General features: G+C 37.5%; 1 protein-coding gene across 2 annotated transcripts in view; it reads left to right on the top strand.

The window, feature by feature from the left end:
• The first annotated feature begins 7,897 nt into the window (after positions 1-7,897).
• The window catches only part of LOC126470746 (heat shock 70 kDa protein 14-like), a 198,284-nt gene continuing 190,861 nt past the window's right edge, over positions 7,898-15,320 (top strand). For both annotated transcript variants that reach the window (XM_050098752.1, XM_050098753.1), the window contains exons 1-3: positions 7,898-8,088; positions 8,250-8,330; positions 8,476-8,710. In XM_050098752.1, coding sequence (XP_049954709.1) covers positions 8,029-8,088; positions 8,250-8,330; positions 8,476-8,710 — 376 coding nt within the window. In that variant the 5' untranslated portion in view covers positions 7,898-8,028. The remainder of the gene's footprint in view (positions 8,089-8,249; positions 8,331-8,475; positions 8,711-15,320) is intronic.

Raw genomic sequence — 15,320 nt, forward strand, 5'->3', positions numbered from 1 at the left:
CAACAAAAGCAAAATGAGGATAATGGAATGTAATCGAATTAAGTCAGGCGATGCTGAGGGAATTAGATTAGGAAATGAGACACTTAAAGTAGTAAACGAGTTTTGCTATTTGGGGAGCAAAGTAACTGATGATGGTCGAAGTAGAGAGGATATAATATGTAGACTGGCAATGGCAAGGAAAGCGTTTCTGAAGAAGAGAAATTTGTTAACATCCAGTATAGATTTAAGTGTCAGGAAGTCGTTTCTGAAACTATTTGTGTGGAGTGTAGCCATGTATAGAAGTGAAACATGGACGATAAATAGTTTGGACAAGAAGAGAATAGAAGCTTTTGAAATGTGGTGCTACAGAAGAATGCTGAAGATTAGATGGGTAGATCATGTAACTAATGAGGAAGTATTGAATAGGATTGGGGAGAAGAGCAGTTTGTGGCACAACTTGACAAGAAGAAGGGATCGGTTGGCAGGACATGTTCTGAGACATCAAGGGATCACCAATTTAGTACAGGAGGGCAGTGTGGAGGGTAAAAATCGTAGAGGGAGACCAAGAGATGAATACACTAAGCAGATTCAGAAGGGTGTAGGCTGCAGTACGTATCAGGAGGTGAAGAAGCTTGCACAGGATAGAGTAGCATGGAGAGCTGCATCAAACCGTTCTCAGGACTGAAGATCACAACAACAACAAGGCAAGGGACCGATGACCTTTGCAGTTTAGTCCCATAGAACTTGACACAAATTTCCAAATCTACCCCATACACAGGCCTGTTACAGCAAAATGGTAACAAATTGCCCTATGCATCGTTATGTTACAGCACATTTGTAATTGATTGCCACAATACATCACCATGTTACATAAAATTGTAACAAATTCCACCATACCCCAAATCAGTGGTGACAGTGTGTGTATGTGATATAACCAGAGAGTGGGTGTCAGCTACTGAATCCCAAATAGTATTCTTAACACTGGCGGCTGCCATTATCCCAATTAAGGTGTGTACCATGAGCTGAAACGCATGTTGGATACTACTGGTGTCATGATAGTAAGTTTACATGATGATTGCTGTTATCCTGATCAGTACAACTACCATTACTTTTAATGTACGATTTTACTCAACAATTAAAAAAATAATGCCCTGTCAGTTGGTCTCAGCTACTGGATCTCAAAACTGTATTCTAATACCAAAAGCTTGTAGTGTATGTGGCATAACCTGACAGTGAGTGTCAGCTACTGGGTCTCAAATAGTATTCTAACAGCAGAAGTTGACACATGTGGCTATAACCCAACAGTGAGTATCAGCTATTGGATCTGGATCTTAAATAGTATCCCAAACACCAAACAAAATTCAAAAAAATGGGTCCATTCATCAGCACTACTTTACAAAATTGTAACAAATTGCCCCATACATCTACATTGTTGCACGAAAGTGCAAGATATCACAACTCTTACACAAAATTATCAAAAATAGCCACATACATCAACATTCTTGCACAAAACTGTAGTAGACAGCCCTTTTCATTGTCATTGTTACACAAACTGCTAAGAAATTGTTTCATACATTGTCATTTATGCTGATGTCATTTATACATATTCTTAGTTAGCAACATATGGTGCAATTTGTTACAATTTCATGTCACAATGATGACGTACGATACAATTTGTTAGTTTTGTGAAACACGAGGTGTATTGGGGCAGTTTGTTATAATTTCGTGTACCAATGACAATGTATGGGGCAATTTGTACAATTACATTTTTGCCTAATCTATAACTGTCTGCCTACATAAGTGACTGGTCAGCATAAATGGTTGGCACACGGAGGACCTGGGTTCAAGTCCTCCATACTGCCAAGGATTTTTCCTTGGTGGAGGACTGGTATGGGATGTACTCAGCCTTGTGATTGCAACTGAGGAGCTACTTGACTGACTAGTAGTGGCTCCACTGTCCAGAAAATCTGCCAAAAGGCCAAGATAGCAGTGTGCTGATCACATGTCCCTCAATAACACATCTGCTTGACACTGCAATGCAGAGGATGACACGGTGGCCAGTGGATAGCCCTTTGGCATTCACGGCCTGGCCAGGAGCTCGTTTTTTATCTATAACTGTATGTAAAATGGGAGAATTGGTTACAATGTTGCTGTATCATGGTGACATACAGGGTATTACAAAAAGATACGGCCAAACTTTCAGGAAACATTCCTCACACACAAAGAAAGAAAATATGTTATGTGGACATGTGTCCGGAAACGCTTACTTTCCATGTTAGAGCTCATTTTATTACTTCTCTTCAAATCACATTAATCATGGAATGGAAACACACAGCACAGAATGTACCAGCGTGACTTCAAACACTTTGTTACAGGAAATGTTCAAAATGTCCTCCGTTAGCATGGATACATGCATCCACCCTCCGTCGCATGGAATCCCTGATGCACCGATGCAGCCCTGGAGAATGGTGTACTGTATCACAGCCGTCCACAATACGAGCACGAAGAGTCTCTACATTTGGTACCGGGGTTGTGTAGACAAGAGCCCCCATAAATGAATGTCAAGAGGGTTGAGGTCAGGACAGCATGGAGGCCATGTAATTGGTCAGCCTCTACCAATCCATCGGTCACCGAATCTGTTGCTGAGAAGCGGTCTTATACTTCATCTGAAATGTGCAGGAGCTCCATCGTGCATGAACCACATGTTGTGTCGTACTTGTAAAGGCGCATGTTCTAGCAGCACAGGTAGAGTATCCCGTATGAAATCATGATAACGTGCTCCATTGAGCGTGGGTGGAAGAAACTAAAATGAGATCTAACATGGAAATTAAGCGTTTCCGGACACATGTCCACATAAAATCTTTTCTTTATTTGTGTGTGAGGAATGTTTCCTGAAAGTTTGACCGTACCTTTTTGTAACACCCTGTATAGGGGCAAAGTGTCAAGTAGCCTCATACCCTAACAGTACCCATCATACATTCAGGGTAATGGTACTCACCATGTCAAATGACCATCATTACGCTCAGTAGTATCAACCATGGCAGTCACCATAATTAAGGTTGTGGCAGTCACAGTCTACTGTTCAGCATGTTATTTCATCAAAGATTCTTGTAGTCTCCACTATGTAATAGCATAAGTTAGCAATGTCAGCAGAAGATCAAGAACATTTTGTAATACAAGATAAAGTTAATAACTTAGCATGGATGCACTATAATGCGTGGGTGACTTTCTAAAATAGCTGAAAATGGATAGTTCAAAGCATATCAACCCTCATTTCCAACCTGTATGAAGGTGTATCAATGTTGTTTCATTGAGGTGTCATGTAGTTTGAACAGAGTGACAGCATTTTTCAGTCATTGGCAAGTGCACTTATAAGCTGAAGGTTAGGTCAACAGTAATGTTACATGTGTTTCGTAATTTATACAACGGATCTTTAAATATTTTGATAAATAATGCACACACATTTTGTTCTCTTTAAAGCATAGTGCAGTAATCAAACTTTGCTTGTTGTGATGTGCACATTAATCTATTAGATATATCAGTAGTGCCAATAATCTGTATTTTTTTAACAATATTATAGAAGAATGAAATTACTTCAGTAGCACCTTTTATGTTTTGTACTTCAGATACACACATAGTTTGATTGCTTCAAAGACTGAATTTTTGTTGACAATCAGAGACCTGTAGCTATACTTGCATTTTGATAAATAACTTTGTTTTGATAAAAAGATCTCATTTTCAATACCTGGAACTTTCATCTTTGTGTGAAACCTTTTCCATCTTTTCCTTATTACATTATGTATTTGGTACTTTTAACAGAGCAGAAAAGATAGATTATTACTTGCCATACAGATAACCTGCTAAGTTGCAGATAGGCCCAATTAAAAGACACTTACACATAAGCCTTTGGCCACAGTCAATTGGAAAAAGAGAAACACACACCATTCATTACTACAAGCAAGCACACCTCACGCATAGCCCGCCCAGATATCCCTGCAGTCTAATGCGCTGTTTCCCGAGTGGGAAGCCTCAGCGATTGAGGGCTGGTTCCCCTTATTCCACCTCAGTCACACTATGTCAAATTCTGTCTCCATGTACACGTAAACCATAATTACTCTACTACGCAAACATTTGGGGTTTACACTTGTCTGGTATGAGATGTTCCCCAGGGGGGGGGGGGGGGGGGTCAAATGGGGGCTGAACTGCACAATAAACCTGGATTTGGTGTGGGGCGGCAGTGGGGTGGGTGGTCTGCTGTGGTCTGTTGTGGGGTTGTGAACTGTTAGGGCTATGGCAGGACGAAGCCTCTCCATCGTTTCCTGACTGCCAGCTCTGGCAGCACAGGCTGGAGTGCAACTATACTGTGAGATAGAAGCAGTAATTTGAATGGGGTGAGGGAAGGGGAAGTGCTAGCAGTGTATAGGTTAGGTAAGAAAGGAGTGTCATCTTGAGAGGTGTGCAGGTACTAGAACGCTATCAGGCACAGCGTCAGGAGGTTGTGGAGCAGGGAATTGGGGAAAATGGAATGAAAAAGGAGAGGAGCAGAGAAAGATGGGCAGGTGCATTAGCAGAGGATGACAAAGAAAGAGTGTAGGCGATGAGAATGGGGAGGAGGTAATAGGACAGAGAGGGTGGGAAATGTTGGGTGGAGGGTGTGGGGACAGTATGTTACCATAGGTTGAGTCCGGGATAATTACAGGATCACAGAATGTGTTGTAAGGGTAACTCCCATCTGTGCAGTTGAGAAAAGCTGGTGGTGGATGGCTTGGTTGGTGAAGCAGCCATTGAAATCAGGCATGATGTGTTCAGCTGCATGTTGTGCCACAGGGTGGTCTACTTTCCTCTTGGCTATAGTTTGGTAGTGGCCATTCATCCAGGTGGACAGCTGGTAGGTAATCTTCATGTAGATTGTTCTTATTCCTATGACATTTAACTGGTGAATAAATAATGCTGAAACTTGTAGTGCAATGAAAGATAGATAGCTCCATGTCATGCATTTAAAAAATGTATTAGTCATTTACAATAAAATTCAGGTACAATGTGAGATATACAATCACAGCACATTACGATGCGTAAATACACCGATTTCCTAACCATATACAAATTACAGGGTGGTATTTCTGTTGTCACAATAAACTGCCAGCACATACAAAAATAAGAACTTGGGATATATATATATATATATATATATATATATATATATATATATATATATATATGTGTGTGTGTGTGTGTGTGTGTGTGTGTGTGTGTGTGTGTGTGTGTGTGTGTGTGTATATATATATATATATATATATATATATATATATATATATATATATATATAAACCACAAAGATATAGCTTGTTAGCCACGCTTTAAAGTTCTCTGTAGAACATTGTGTGTGAATTCCCAGTTATAATTTAGTTATCAGAGGAAGACTAAATTATTTTTGGATGTATCTACTTTTGCATGGATGGGTACACATACAGCAACCTAGAGCACTTAATACATTACATTACATTACCTGAAATGTCAGCAGCTGTTTCCAAAGTGGTAACTTCAATGTGAGCAATGTTTGACATTCAAGTAAATCAGTTTCCAGAGGATTAGATCAGATGAGGGAAGGAAGGCGGGAAGTATTTGCTTGATTCTGTGAGGAATGCAATGAAAAAGGACATTAGTGGATCTTTCTATGTAAACAACACAAAGAAATCCTTTCAAGTTAAACATCTCTGATTTCTGCCACATTTTCTATGTTCAATCATCTCGGTAAGAGATGAACAGCTACCGATCTCTGCCATACACTGTCAGATGGCTTGCGGAGTATGGATGTAGATGTAGATGTATATGAGAACCCTGTGGAAATTACAGGCCTGCAAACTGAAACTAAAATTTACTAGACTTGTGATTCTAATCTATATAGAGCAATGGACTTACCACCAGAAAATTAATTTAGTAGGCCCTTGCATTAATATGCAGTATGACTTCACATCCTCCAATTAATCTTTTCCCTTCCTATCCCAGACTGTCACCAGCCAGCAGTCAAGGTGATCCTGGGTGTAGAGGAACCTTTCTTAACTTAAATGTGTTGTCTCCTAGAGACTTCCATAGAATAACATGAAAGTGTGTATATGTGCCACTTCCATTTTCATTTATCAGTGCAATATAATGAAACTATCAGGTTTCTTTCCATGCGGAAGGAGGTGCGCTTAGTAACTGTACTAATTTCAAGTAGTAAAGGGTACCCCTTACTACTTGACATTGAAACTAAATAACTCAAAATATACCACACACAGAATATATAAATATACTTTTATAAGGATTGGATAGGAAATTTACGCTTGTATTATAGATTTTAATTAAAATTGTACCAACCATCACCACCTCACACATTATCATTGGCACTTTCGTCAGTGAAATTAATTTCATAATTACGTTCTTGAATGCGCAATGACAGAACAAGGAGTGGCAATGGCCAAGCTAAAGAAGTTTTTTTTTGTTTTGTTTATGCCTTCTGGCTGGATCAACGGAAGCGTCCGATTCCACCCGTCTGCTTTGACCCGTGACGTAATGGTATTGTGGTGTGTGACGTCACGACGATGTGGAGTTTTTGAGTTGGTTGTGTTTCTAGGTGCCATGTTGTTATATTTGCTGGTGCCCTCTGCTGGTAAAAATAGACGTGCTCAGTTTAACGGGTAACATTGTGTTCATTTGAGTTAGGGTTGTCATCGTGCTAAAGTAGTTTTGAGTTTCTGTAGTTAGTGCGATAACGTGGGTTGTGAAGTATTTTCAGTGAATTATTTAGGCGAATAGCCTAGGAAGAAATTGACTCCTTGCGAGAAAACGTAAAAACTGAAAATTGTGACCGGAATGTTGCGGCATTTTTTGTAACACAACTAGAAAAAAAAGGAAGACCTTAAAGAATATGGTACCATTGTCTAGGTGAAAGATAACGTATGCATGAGACAATACAAATTTAGGCTGAAGTTCTGTAGAAGCCAAATTATTTTATTGTTGCCAGTGCCACATAAGCTTTCTGTGTATGTGATTCACACACTTTTAACTTTTGCTGCAGAGTTTTAAAGGTGGAAAGAGAATGTAGCAACGCATCAGGAACATTCTTTATGGTCATACAGTGCAGTATTTGTTTCATGTAGTCCCGCACTGCTAGTATGTTCTTACATCCATGTCTCAATTATTAAAGCACGATAAGATGGGTGGGAATGACACTGACGAAATTACATACAAATAGTGTTTAACAACAGAGATCAAGGTACTGCGGTGTTTGCTACGACTTTAAACAGCTTCTACAACACTAATTTATCACCCAGCAGGAGCTGGAAATCTTTCGGATACTAAAGACGAACGCAAAGTAAAATGATCTCGCGTTCGTAATACGCAGGTATCACAACAGTTCACAGGGAAAAATCCACCCATTACAAATGCAAATACTAATTAAGTCTGTCATATATGGAAATATCCGACTTATTTCATTACACATTTCTACATGATCCCACTCTTTTGTTCTTTAATTTTGGTGAGATGATAACAAATAAATAGGCAAAACGATTTTGGCTCATTTATGCACAGCCTTGACTTATCCGCGTTATTACCGACAGACGTTCCTTTACACAATTAATTATACTAAACGAGTTGATGGAAAATTGCGCTCATTGCAATTAACAAATATCAGATTTTTAAGCTACACAGAAAAAACACCATGAAACGCGAAAGATAATATGGATCACAATTTCATTTTTGTTTATTATGAAAATGTTTTCAATTAACAATTCAGTATTGATATTTTTATTTCTTTAATAATGCGCTATTTCGCTAGTGGCATCTGGAAAAATGAAATTCGTGCTAATTACTGAATATTTTCGTATTTCTTATTTTTATGACTGACATATCTCCCCTTCTAACATCCTTGATTACGTCTTTGACAGCAGAATACTTCTTTGAACGCTATGCAGAGGAAAACAAAGACGCGTGAATATTTGTATTTTGGCGGCAGTAGTGTGTTGTTTGCGCATCGTGTACGGTTTGTTGTCGTCGAAGACTAGCAAAATGGCTGGTGTTTTTGGCATTCACGTGGGGAATTCTTCGGCCTGCTTGGCGTATTGTAAGGTTGGTAATGTTTTTCATATTTGTTGTTCACTGAGAACTTCTAATGTGCCAGAAGTGAAGTCATGAACGATTATTCTTCTAGCTCGAATGTATTCGTGAGAAACGTTCTAATAAGATCATATCAATGTAACTTTGACATTATTTTACGTTTTGTTTCTCAGGATGGGAAAGTTGATATTATAGCCGACGACAGTGGCAACAGAATAATGCCTGCAATAGTCGCGTTTGTAGACGGTGAAGAGGTAAGGAAATTTTGTACTAAGCAGCAGTTTATTTGAATAGTGCCCTCTAAGCTGAAATTGCCTGTTACTTCTTAATTTAGTTGGTTTACCACTGTTCCGTAATTCCGCTTCGTGATCAAAATTTAAGAGATCGAATGTGTTTCAGACTGTTGGACTCCCAGCGAAGGCAGCTCTTGTTAGAAATGCCACATGTACAATCGTTCGCAATAAGAAACTCTTAAATGACAGTATTCCTGACGACGAACTTGAGCATCATATCAAGTCAGTGAAATGTAAAATAGTGACTGAAGGAGGCGTGAAATATGAAATCCGAGATGAAGACAAGATTGCTGTGTATACCCCAGAAGGAGCCATGACGTGCATTTACAAAAAGCTGTTTGGTATGTAGAAATGTTTTTATACGTATCGCCCTGATCTCATATTCCTACGAGTAGCTAGTATGGTTCATTCCGTGTAATCTCACAGGGGGTGAAAATGTGGCTATTTCAGAATTTAGTCATATTTGGAACATGGATGCCCACATGTCTCAGTTGTAAAACTGCCAAATAGCACTGTTCTAACTCTTACCATTTTTGATAAATTCAGGTTTGAAGATTCATGGGTGGGTACCCAGTCATTAGGAACCGGTTTCCGTATTCTCAGACACTTGCTATTCAGTAATGAGGTGACCTACAGACATCAAGTATTTTAGTCATGTACTGTGTGAGTCATTAAGTTGATATATTGCATAAAAAGTAGGATACATCTCTGTTTTTTATGACTAACGTTGAGAATTGCTCTTTCTCCGTGATGTGCTTTACATGTGTGATTTTTTACAAATTATAACTTCACAGAGGGGAAAAATGCAGACTTCATCGTACGCACTATAACTCTTTAGTGCTAGCATTAAGTATAAATAACAATGACAAGCTTTTGGCATTGAAATTAGTAGTTCTTACCTTCACTTAAAGATGACTCCATCACAAAAAAGGGCAAATTTGACAAATTTCAAAGTCCTGTGGGGTACATAGACAATTGAATCACAATATGATTTTTTGCTGAAATGTTTATATATCTGTCAGCAATCTTATCTGCAAATAATACAGGGCATTAATAATAAAAACGTGTATTCCTTGAAAAATTGACCTGTAGGTCAGAACTGTAAACAATTTAGAGCTGAAAACAGTTATGAATCATTTTTCTCAGTGTGTATGTTGTATTTCTCTGTTAAGTGTCTTTCCTGTGTAAAGAATTAAGGGACAATGTGGGTGCACAAATGAGGTGATACATCCGTATTCTGTCACTGCAACTTAAAAAGACAAGTTAAATGAAACATAAGAAATGGTGTAAGCAGTAATGAGACACAGTAATAACTTTAAATATGTACTTATATGTACAGATATAAAAATTTTACAAAGAACATTTTGATAAACAAATTCAAATATAAAGAAGGAAACTAACTTTAAAACCCTTCCACTTTGCATATAACTGTTTTCCTCGACATCTTGATGCAGAAGCAAAATGAGTTCACTTAAATGTGAGAGATATTATTTTTTTCCGAAGCACTTGTTGTCATGTTTATACAACTCCTCACTGTGTCTTTGTAATGATGGGAATCTGCCTGACATGTAGCAGCATTGGATAAGGGGACCCAAACAGCATCATTCCAAGCTAGCCATGAAGGGAATTGTAAATCAGCAGTAGGCATGCAGTTAATCTCAACATCTTTAAACTCATGTGATGCCTGGGAAATGGGTCCTGTGTGCCAGATTTTGTTGTATTTGAAAGCCACGTTCTGCCTGACTTGCAACCTTTTCTGCAAACCATTTCATGAGCTCCCATTGCGACACTGCTCCTTTTTTATATGTTGGAAGTCTCTTTATTATAAAGGTGTTAATTGCAGTGAGTAGTAATGTGTGGTGCAATCATATTACTGGAAATGTCATTGCTATACTGTACCTGTGTTCTGAGAAACCTTAATGTTACTTGGTCTGTGAAGAAGCAGAGCATATTAGCACCCTGTATTGTCTGGAGTGCCCTGTGAACAATGCAACCAATTTTCCGATATAAGGAGCTCCTAACTCAGAAATGTAGAATTCAGCTCGTAATGGACAGTTTCAAGTTTTTATTATCTGCTCCACCTTTATTGAGTATTGTCAGAGTAACTTCTACTGTTGGTGTCCTAGAGCACATCGGACTTGGAGAAAGAACAATTAAAGAGAGTCATGGTTTAATTGCTGCTCCAGAATGCAGGAGTGGTCAAAAGATGTTACCTGGAATTGTCAGAGAAGAAGTAGTGATATCTTACGAAAATGATAATATTTCAAGACTTTGTGCAAGGAATTAAAGACTCCTTCCACCATGGTTCATAACAAGAAGATTCACAGAAAATTGCATGAAGGTTTCTTGAAATACAAGTACAGCACAGTGACAGTTTCAGAAACCCAATTGAAACAAGCATTTCTAGTCATTGCTACTATCACCTTTCTAATGAAGAGACTTCCAATGAATGCAAATGGGAGCACTGTTGCTATGGAAACTCGTGAAAATGCTTTTTGGGAACGATTGCAAGTTGAGCAGAATGTGGCTTTCAAATTCTACAAAATCTGGTACACAAGACACATTTTCCACCAGTCACGTGAATTTAAAGATGTTGAGATTAACCATATGCCCCCTACAGATTCACAATTCCTCTCATGGTGCAGTTGGAATGATGCTGTTTGGCTACCCTTTGCCATTGTGACGTCTAAGGCAGATGTCCTATCATTACAAAGACATGGTGCACAGTTTTATAAACATGACAATAAGTGCTTTGGAGAAAAATCATATCTCTCACCTTTAAGTGAACTCATTTCATTTTTGCATCAAGATATCAAGGAAAACAGTTATATGCAAGGTGTGTGTGTTTTAAAAATGCAGTTTCCATCTTTGTATTTGATTTTTTTATTTTTTTTATGAAATTTTTCTTTGTGGAGGTTTTATATCAGCATATACTGGTATATATTCAAAGTTCTTAACATCTCTCATTATTGCTTGCTGCTTTTCTTACTTTTCACTGAAGTTTGTTTTTAATTTACAGTAACAGAATAAAAATATATCACCTCATTTGTGCACTAAAGTTATCTATTGTAATTCTTTACACTGAAAAGACAACTAACAGTGAAATAATAATAAAAAATCCCGTGGAGGCCCGGGAAAAGAATAGGCCTCCGGTATGTTCTGCCAGTCGTAAAAGGCGAAGAAAAAGGAATAACCACTAATAGGGCTAACCCCCCTTTTAGTGTGATTAGTTGGTTCAGGACAGAACTAAAGAAGCCTCGGACAAGCGCCGTCATGGTCGGGGATGACGCTTGAACCCTATGCCCGTCCACAATGGTAATGACACTGCTAGCCAACTGGAAAATGATTCAAATCCAAATAGAGGTGTTTTGCAGGATATGCTTCCTGCAACCACCCTAGAAGGAAAACAAAAACAGAGGATGATATGGTCAGATGAAGTTAATCGACACCTCATGCTCTGTTATTACCAAGCAACAAACCTAGGAACCAACACAACTGGATACAGATCACAAGTATACACAACATTTATAATCAGATGCCCAGAATTAAAATTTTTAACAGAACAACGACTAGCTGATCAGATCGGTGTAATAATAAAAAATAACAGGATACCCCAGTCAGAATTAGAAAACATCAAACAACAAGTACAACAAATACTGGAACAAAATAATGTGCAATCAGAAGAAGAAGAAAATACAGTAATGGACTCAAACATCCCAGAGCAAACAAACAAAGGACAACACGCATCAATTAAACAATCAGAGGAAAACTAAATCTTAAGACAGCCACCAGAACAAGCACAAATAGAACACGAAGTGACACACATGTTAGATATAGAAGAAAAAATTCAGCTGACATATATAGAATACAAAGACACAAATACAGACATTAGACCATTCTTGCATAGACCACCAAATAACCCACAAGTCGAAACAACAATAAAAACTATCAACACAATCATACACAACAAAATAAATGAAAACACAACTATGGAAGAGTTACAACTACTGGTTTATATAGGAGCACTCACTACACTAAATATACACACTAGGTAGAGATCAGAACCAACCAACACACAGAAGAAACCCACAAAACCAGCATGGCAACACAGGCTACAGATCAGAATAGAAAAACTGAGAAAAGACATCGGACAGCTAACACAATTTATAAGAAATGAAATGTCAGAAAAAAAGCGAAAAAGGTTAGGTAAAATCTCACAACAAGAAGCGATAGAGCAATTAGATGAAAAGAAGCAGAAATTACAAGCATTGGCCAAACGACTTAGGAGATACAAAAAAAGTGAAAATAGTAGAAAACAGAACCAAACATTCAACACAAACCAAAAGAAATTTTACCAGACAATAGATAACACACACATTAAAACAGACAATCCACCAAACATAACAGACATGGAACACTTCTGGAGCAACATATGGTCAAACCTGGTACAACATAACAGGCATGCACGGTGGATACAAGCAGAAACAGACACATACAAGATGATACCACAAATGCCTGAAGTGATAATTTTGCAACATGAAGTCACCAAAGCAATTAATTCTACTCACAATTGGAAAGCCCCTGGAAAAGATAAAATAGCAAATTTCTGGCTAAAGAAGTTCACCTCAACACATTCACATCTAACTAAATTATTTAACAGTTATATTGCAGACCCATACACAATCCCAGATACACTTGCACATGGAATAACTTATCTGAAACCTAAAGATCAAGCAGACACAGCAAACCCAGGTAAATATCGCCCCATAACATGCCTACCAACAATATACAAAATATTAATTTCAGTCATTACACAGAAATTAATGACACATACAACACAGAACAGAATTATAAATGAAGAACAAAAAGGCTGTTGCAAAGGAGCACGAGGATGTAAAGAGCAACTGATAATAGATGCAGAGGTGACATATCAAGCTAAAACTAAACAAAGGTAAAGGTCGCTACACTCCGCATACATTGATTACCAAAAAGCCTCTGATAGTGTACCCCAGTCATGGTTACTACAAATATTGGAAATATACAAAGTAGATCCTAAATTGATACAGTTCCTAAACATAGTAATGAAAAATTGGAAAACCACACTTAATATCCAAACAAATTCAAATAATATCACATCACAGCCAATACAGATTAAGTGTGGAATATACCAAGGAGACTCGTTAAGTCCTTTCTGGTTCTGCCTTGCTCTGAACCCACTATCCAACATGCTAAATAATACAAATTATGGATACAATATTACTGGAACATACCCACACAAAATCACACATTTGCTATACATGGATGATCTAAAACTACTGGCAGCAACAAATCAACAACTCAACCAATTACTAAAGATAACAGAAGTATTCAGCAATGATATAAATATGGCTTTTGGAACAGACAAATGTAAGAAAAATAGCATTGTCAAGGGAAAACACACTAAACAAGAAGATTACATATTGGATAACCACAGCAACTGCATAGAAGTGATGGGAAAAACAGATGCCTATAAATATCTAGGATACAGACAAAAATAGGAATAGATAATACAAATATTAAAGAAGAACTAAAAGAACAATATAGACAAAGACTAACAAAAATACCGAAAACAGAATTGACAGCAAGAAACAAGACAAAAGCTATAAATACTTATGCTATACCAATATTTACCTACTCATTTGGAGTAGCGAAATGGAGTAACACAGACCTAGAAGCACTCAATACACTTACACGATCACAATGCCACAAATATAGAATACATCACATACATTCAGCAACTGAAAGATTCACATTAAGCAGAAAGGAAGGAGGAAGGGGATTTATCGATATAAAAAACCTACATTATGGACAGGTAGACAATTTAAGAAAATTCTTTCTAGAACGAGCAGAAACTAGCAAAATACACAAAGCGATCACTCGTATAAATACATTGGCTACACCACTGCAATTTCATAACCACTTCTACAACCCTTTAGATCACATAACATCAACAGATACGAAGAAAGTAAATTGGAAAAAGAAAATACTACATGGCAAGCACCCGTATCATCTAACGCAGCCACACATCTATCAAGACACATCCAACACAAGGCTAAGAAAAGCCAATATATACAGTGAGACGGAAGGATTCATGATTGCAATACAGGATCAAACAATAAACACCAGATATTACAGCAAGCATATTATTAAAGATCCCAATACCACAACAAATAAATGCAGACTTTGCAAACAACAAATAGAAACAGTAGATCACATCACAAGCGGATGTAAAATACTAGCAAATACAGAATACCCCAGAAGACATGACAATGTAGCAAAAATAATACATCAACAGCTTGCCTTACAACATAAACTTATAAAACAACATGTTCCCACATACAAGTATGCACCACAAAATGTACTGGAGAATGATGAATACAAATTACACTGGAACAGAACCATTATAACAGACAAAACAACAACACATAACAAACCTGACATCATACTCACTACTAAAAGAAGAAATTAACACAACTAATTGAAATATCCATACCCAATACAACAAATATACAAAAGAAAACCGGAGAAAAAATTGAAAAATACATCCAACTGGCTGAGGAAGTCAAGGACATGTGGCACTAGGATAAAGTTGACATTATACCAATTATACTATCAACTACAGGAGTCATACCACACAATATCCACCAGTACATCAATGCAATACAGCTACATTCAGACTTGTATATACAACTACAGAAATCCATAATTATTGATACATGTTCAATTACCCGAAAGTTCCTAAATGCAATATAACATATACCACACAGTTAAAAGGAAGCCACGCTTGATGAAGGTCCGCGTCACTTTCCATTTTTGACCAGACATAACGTCTGAGAAAAGAAAGAAAGAAATAATAACAATAATAATAGTAACAATAATGATAATAATAATTTATTATCATTCAGCTCTTAC

This window comes from Schistocerca serialis, chromosome 3 (genome assembly GCF_023864345.2).
Source record: "Schistocerca serialis cubense isolate TAMUIC-IGC-003099 chromosome 3, iqSchSeri2.2, whole genome shotgun sequence".
Taxonomy (NCBI): domain Eukaryota; kingdom Metazoa; phylum Arthropoda; class Insecta; order Orthoptera; family Acrididae; genus Schistocerca; species Schistocerca serialis.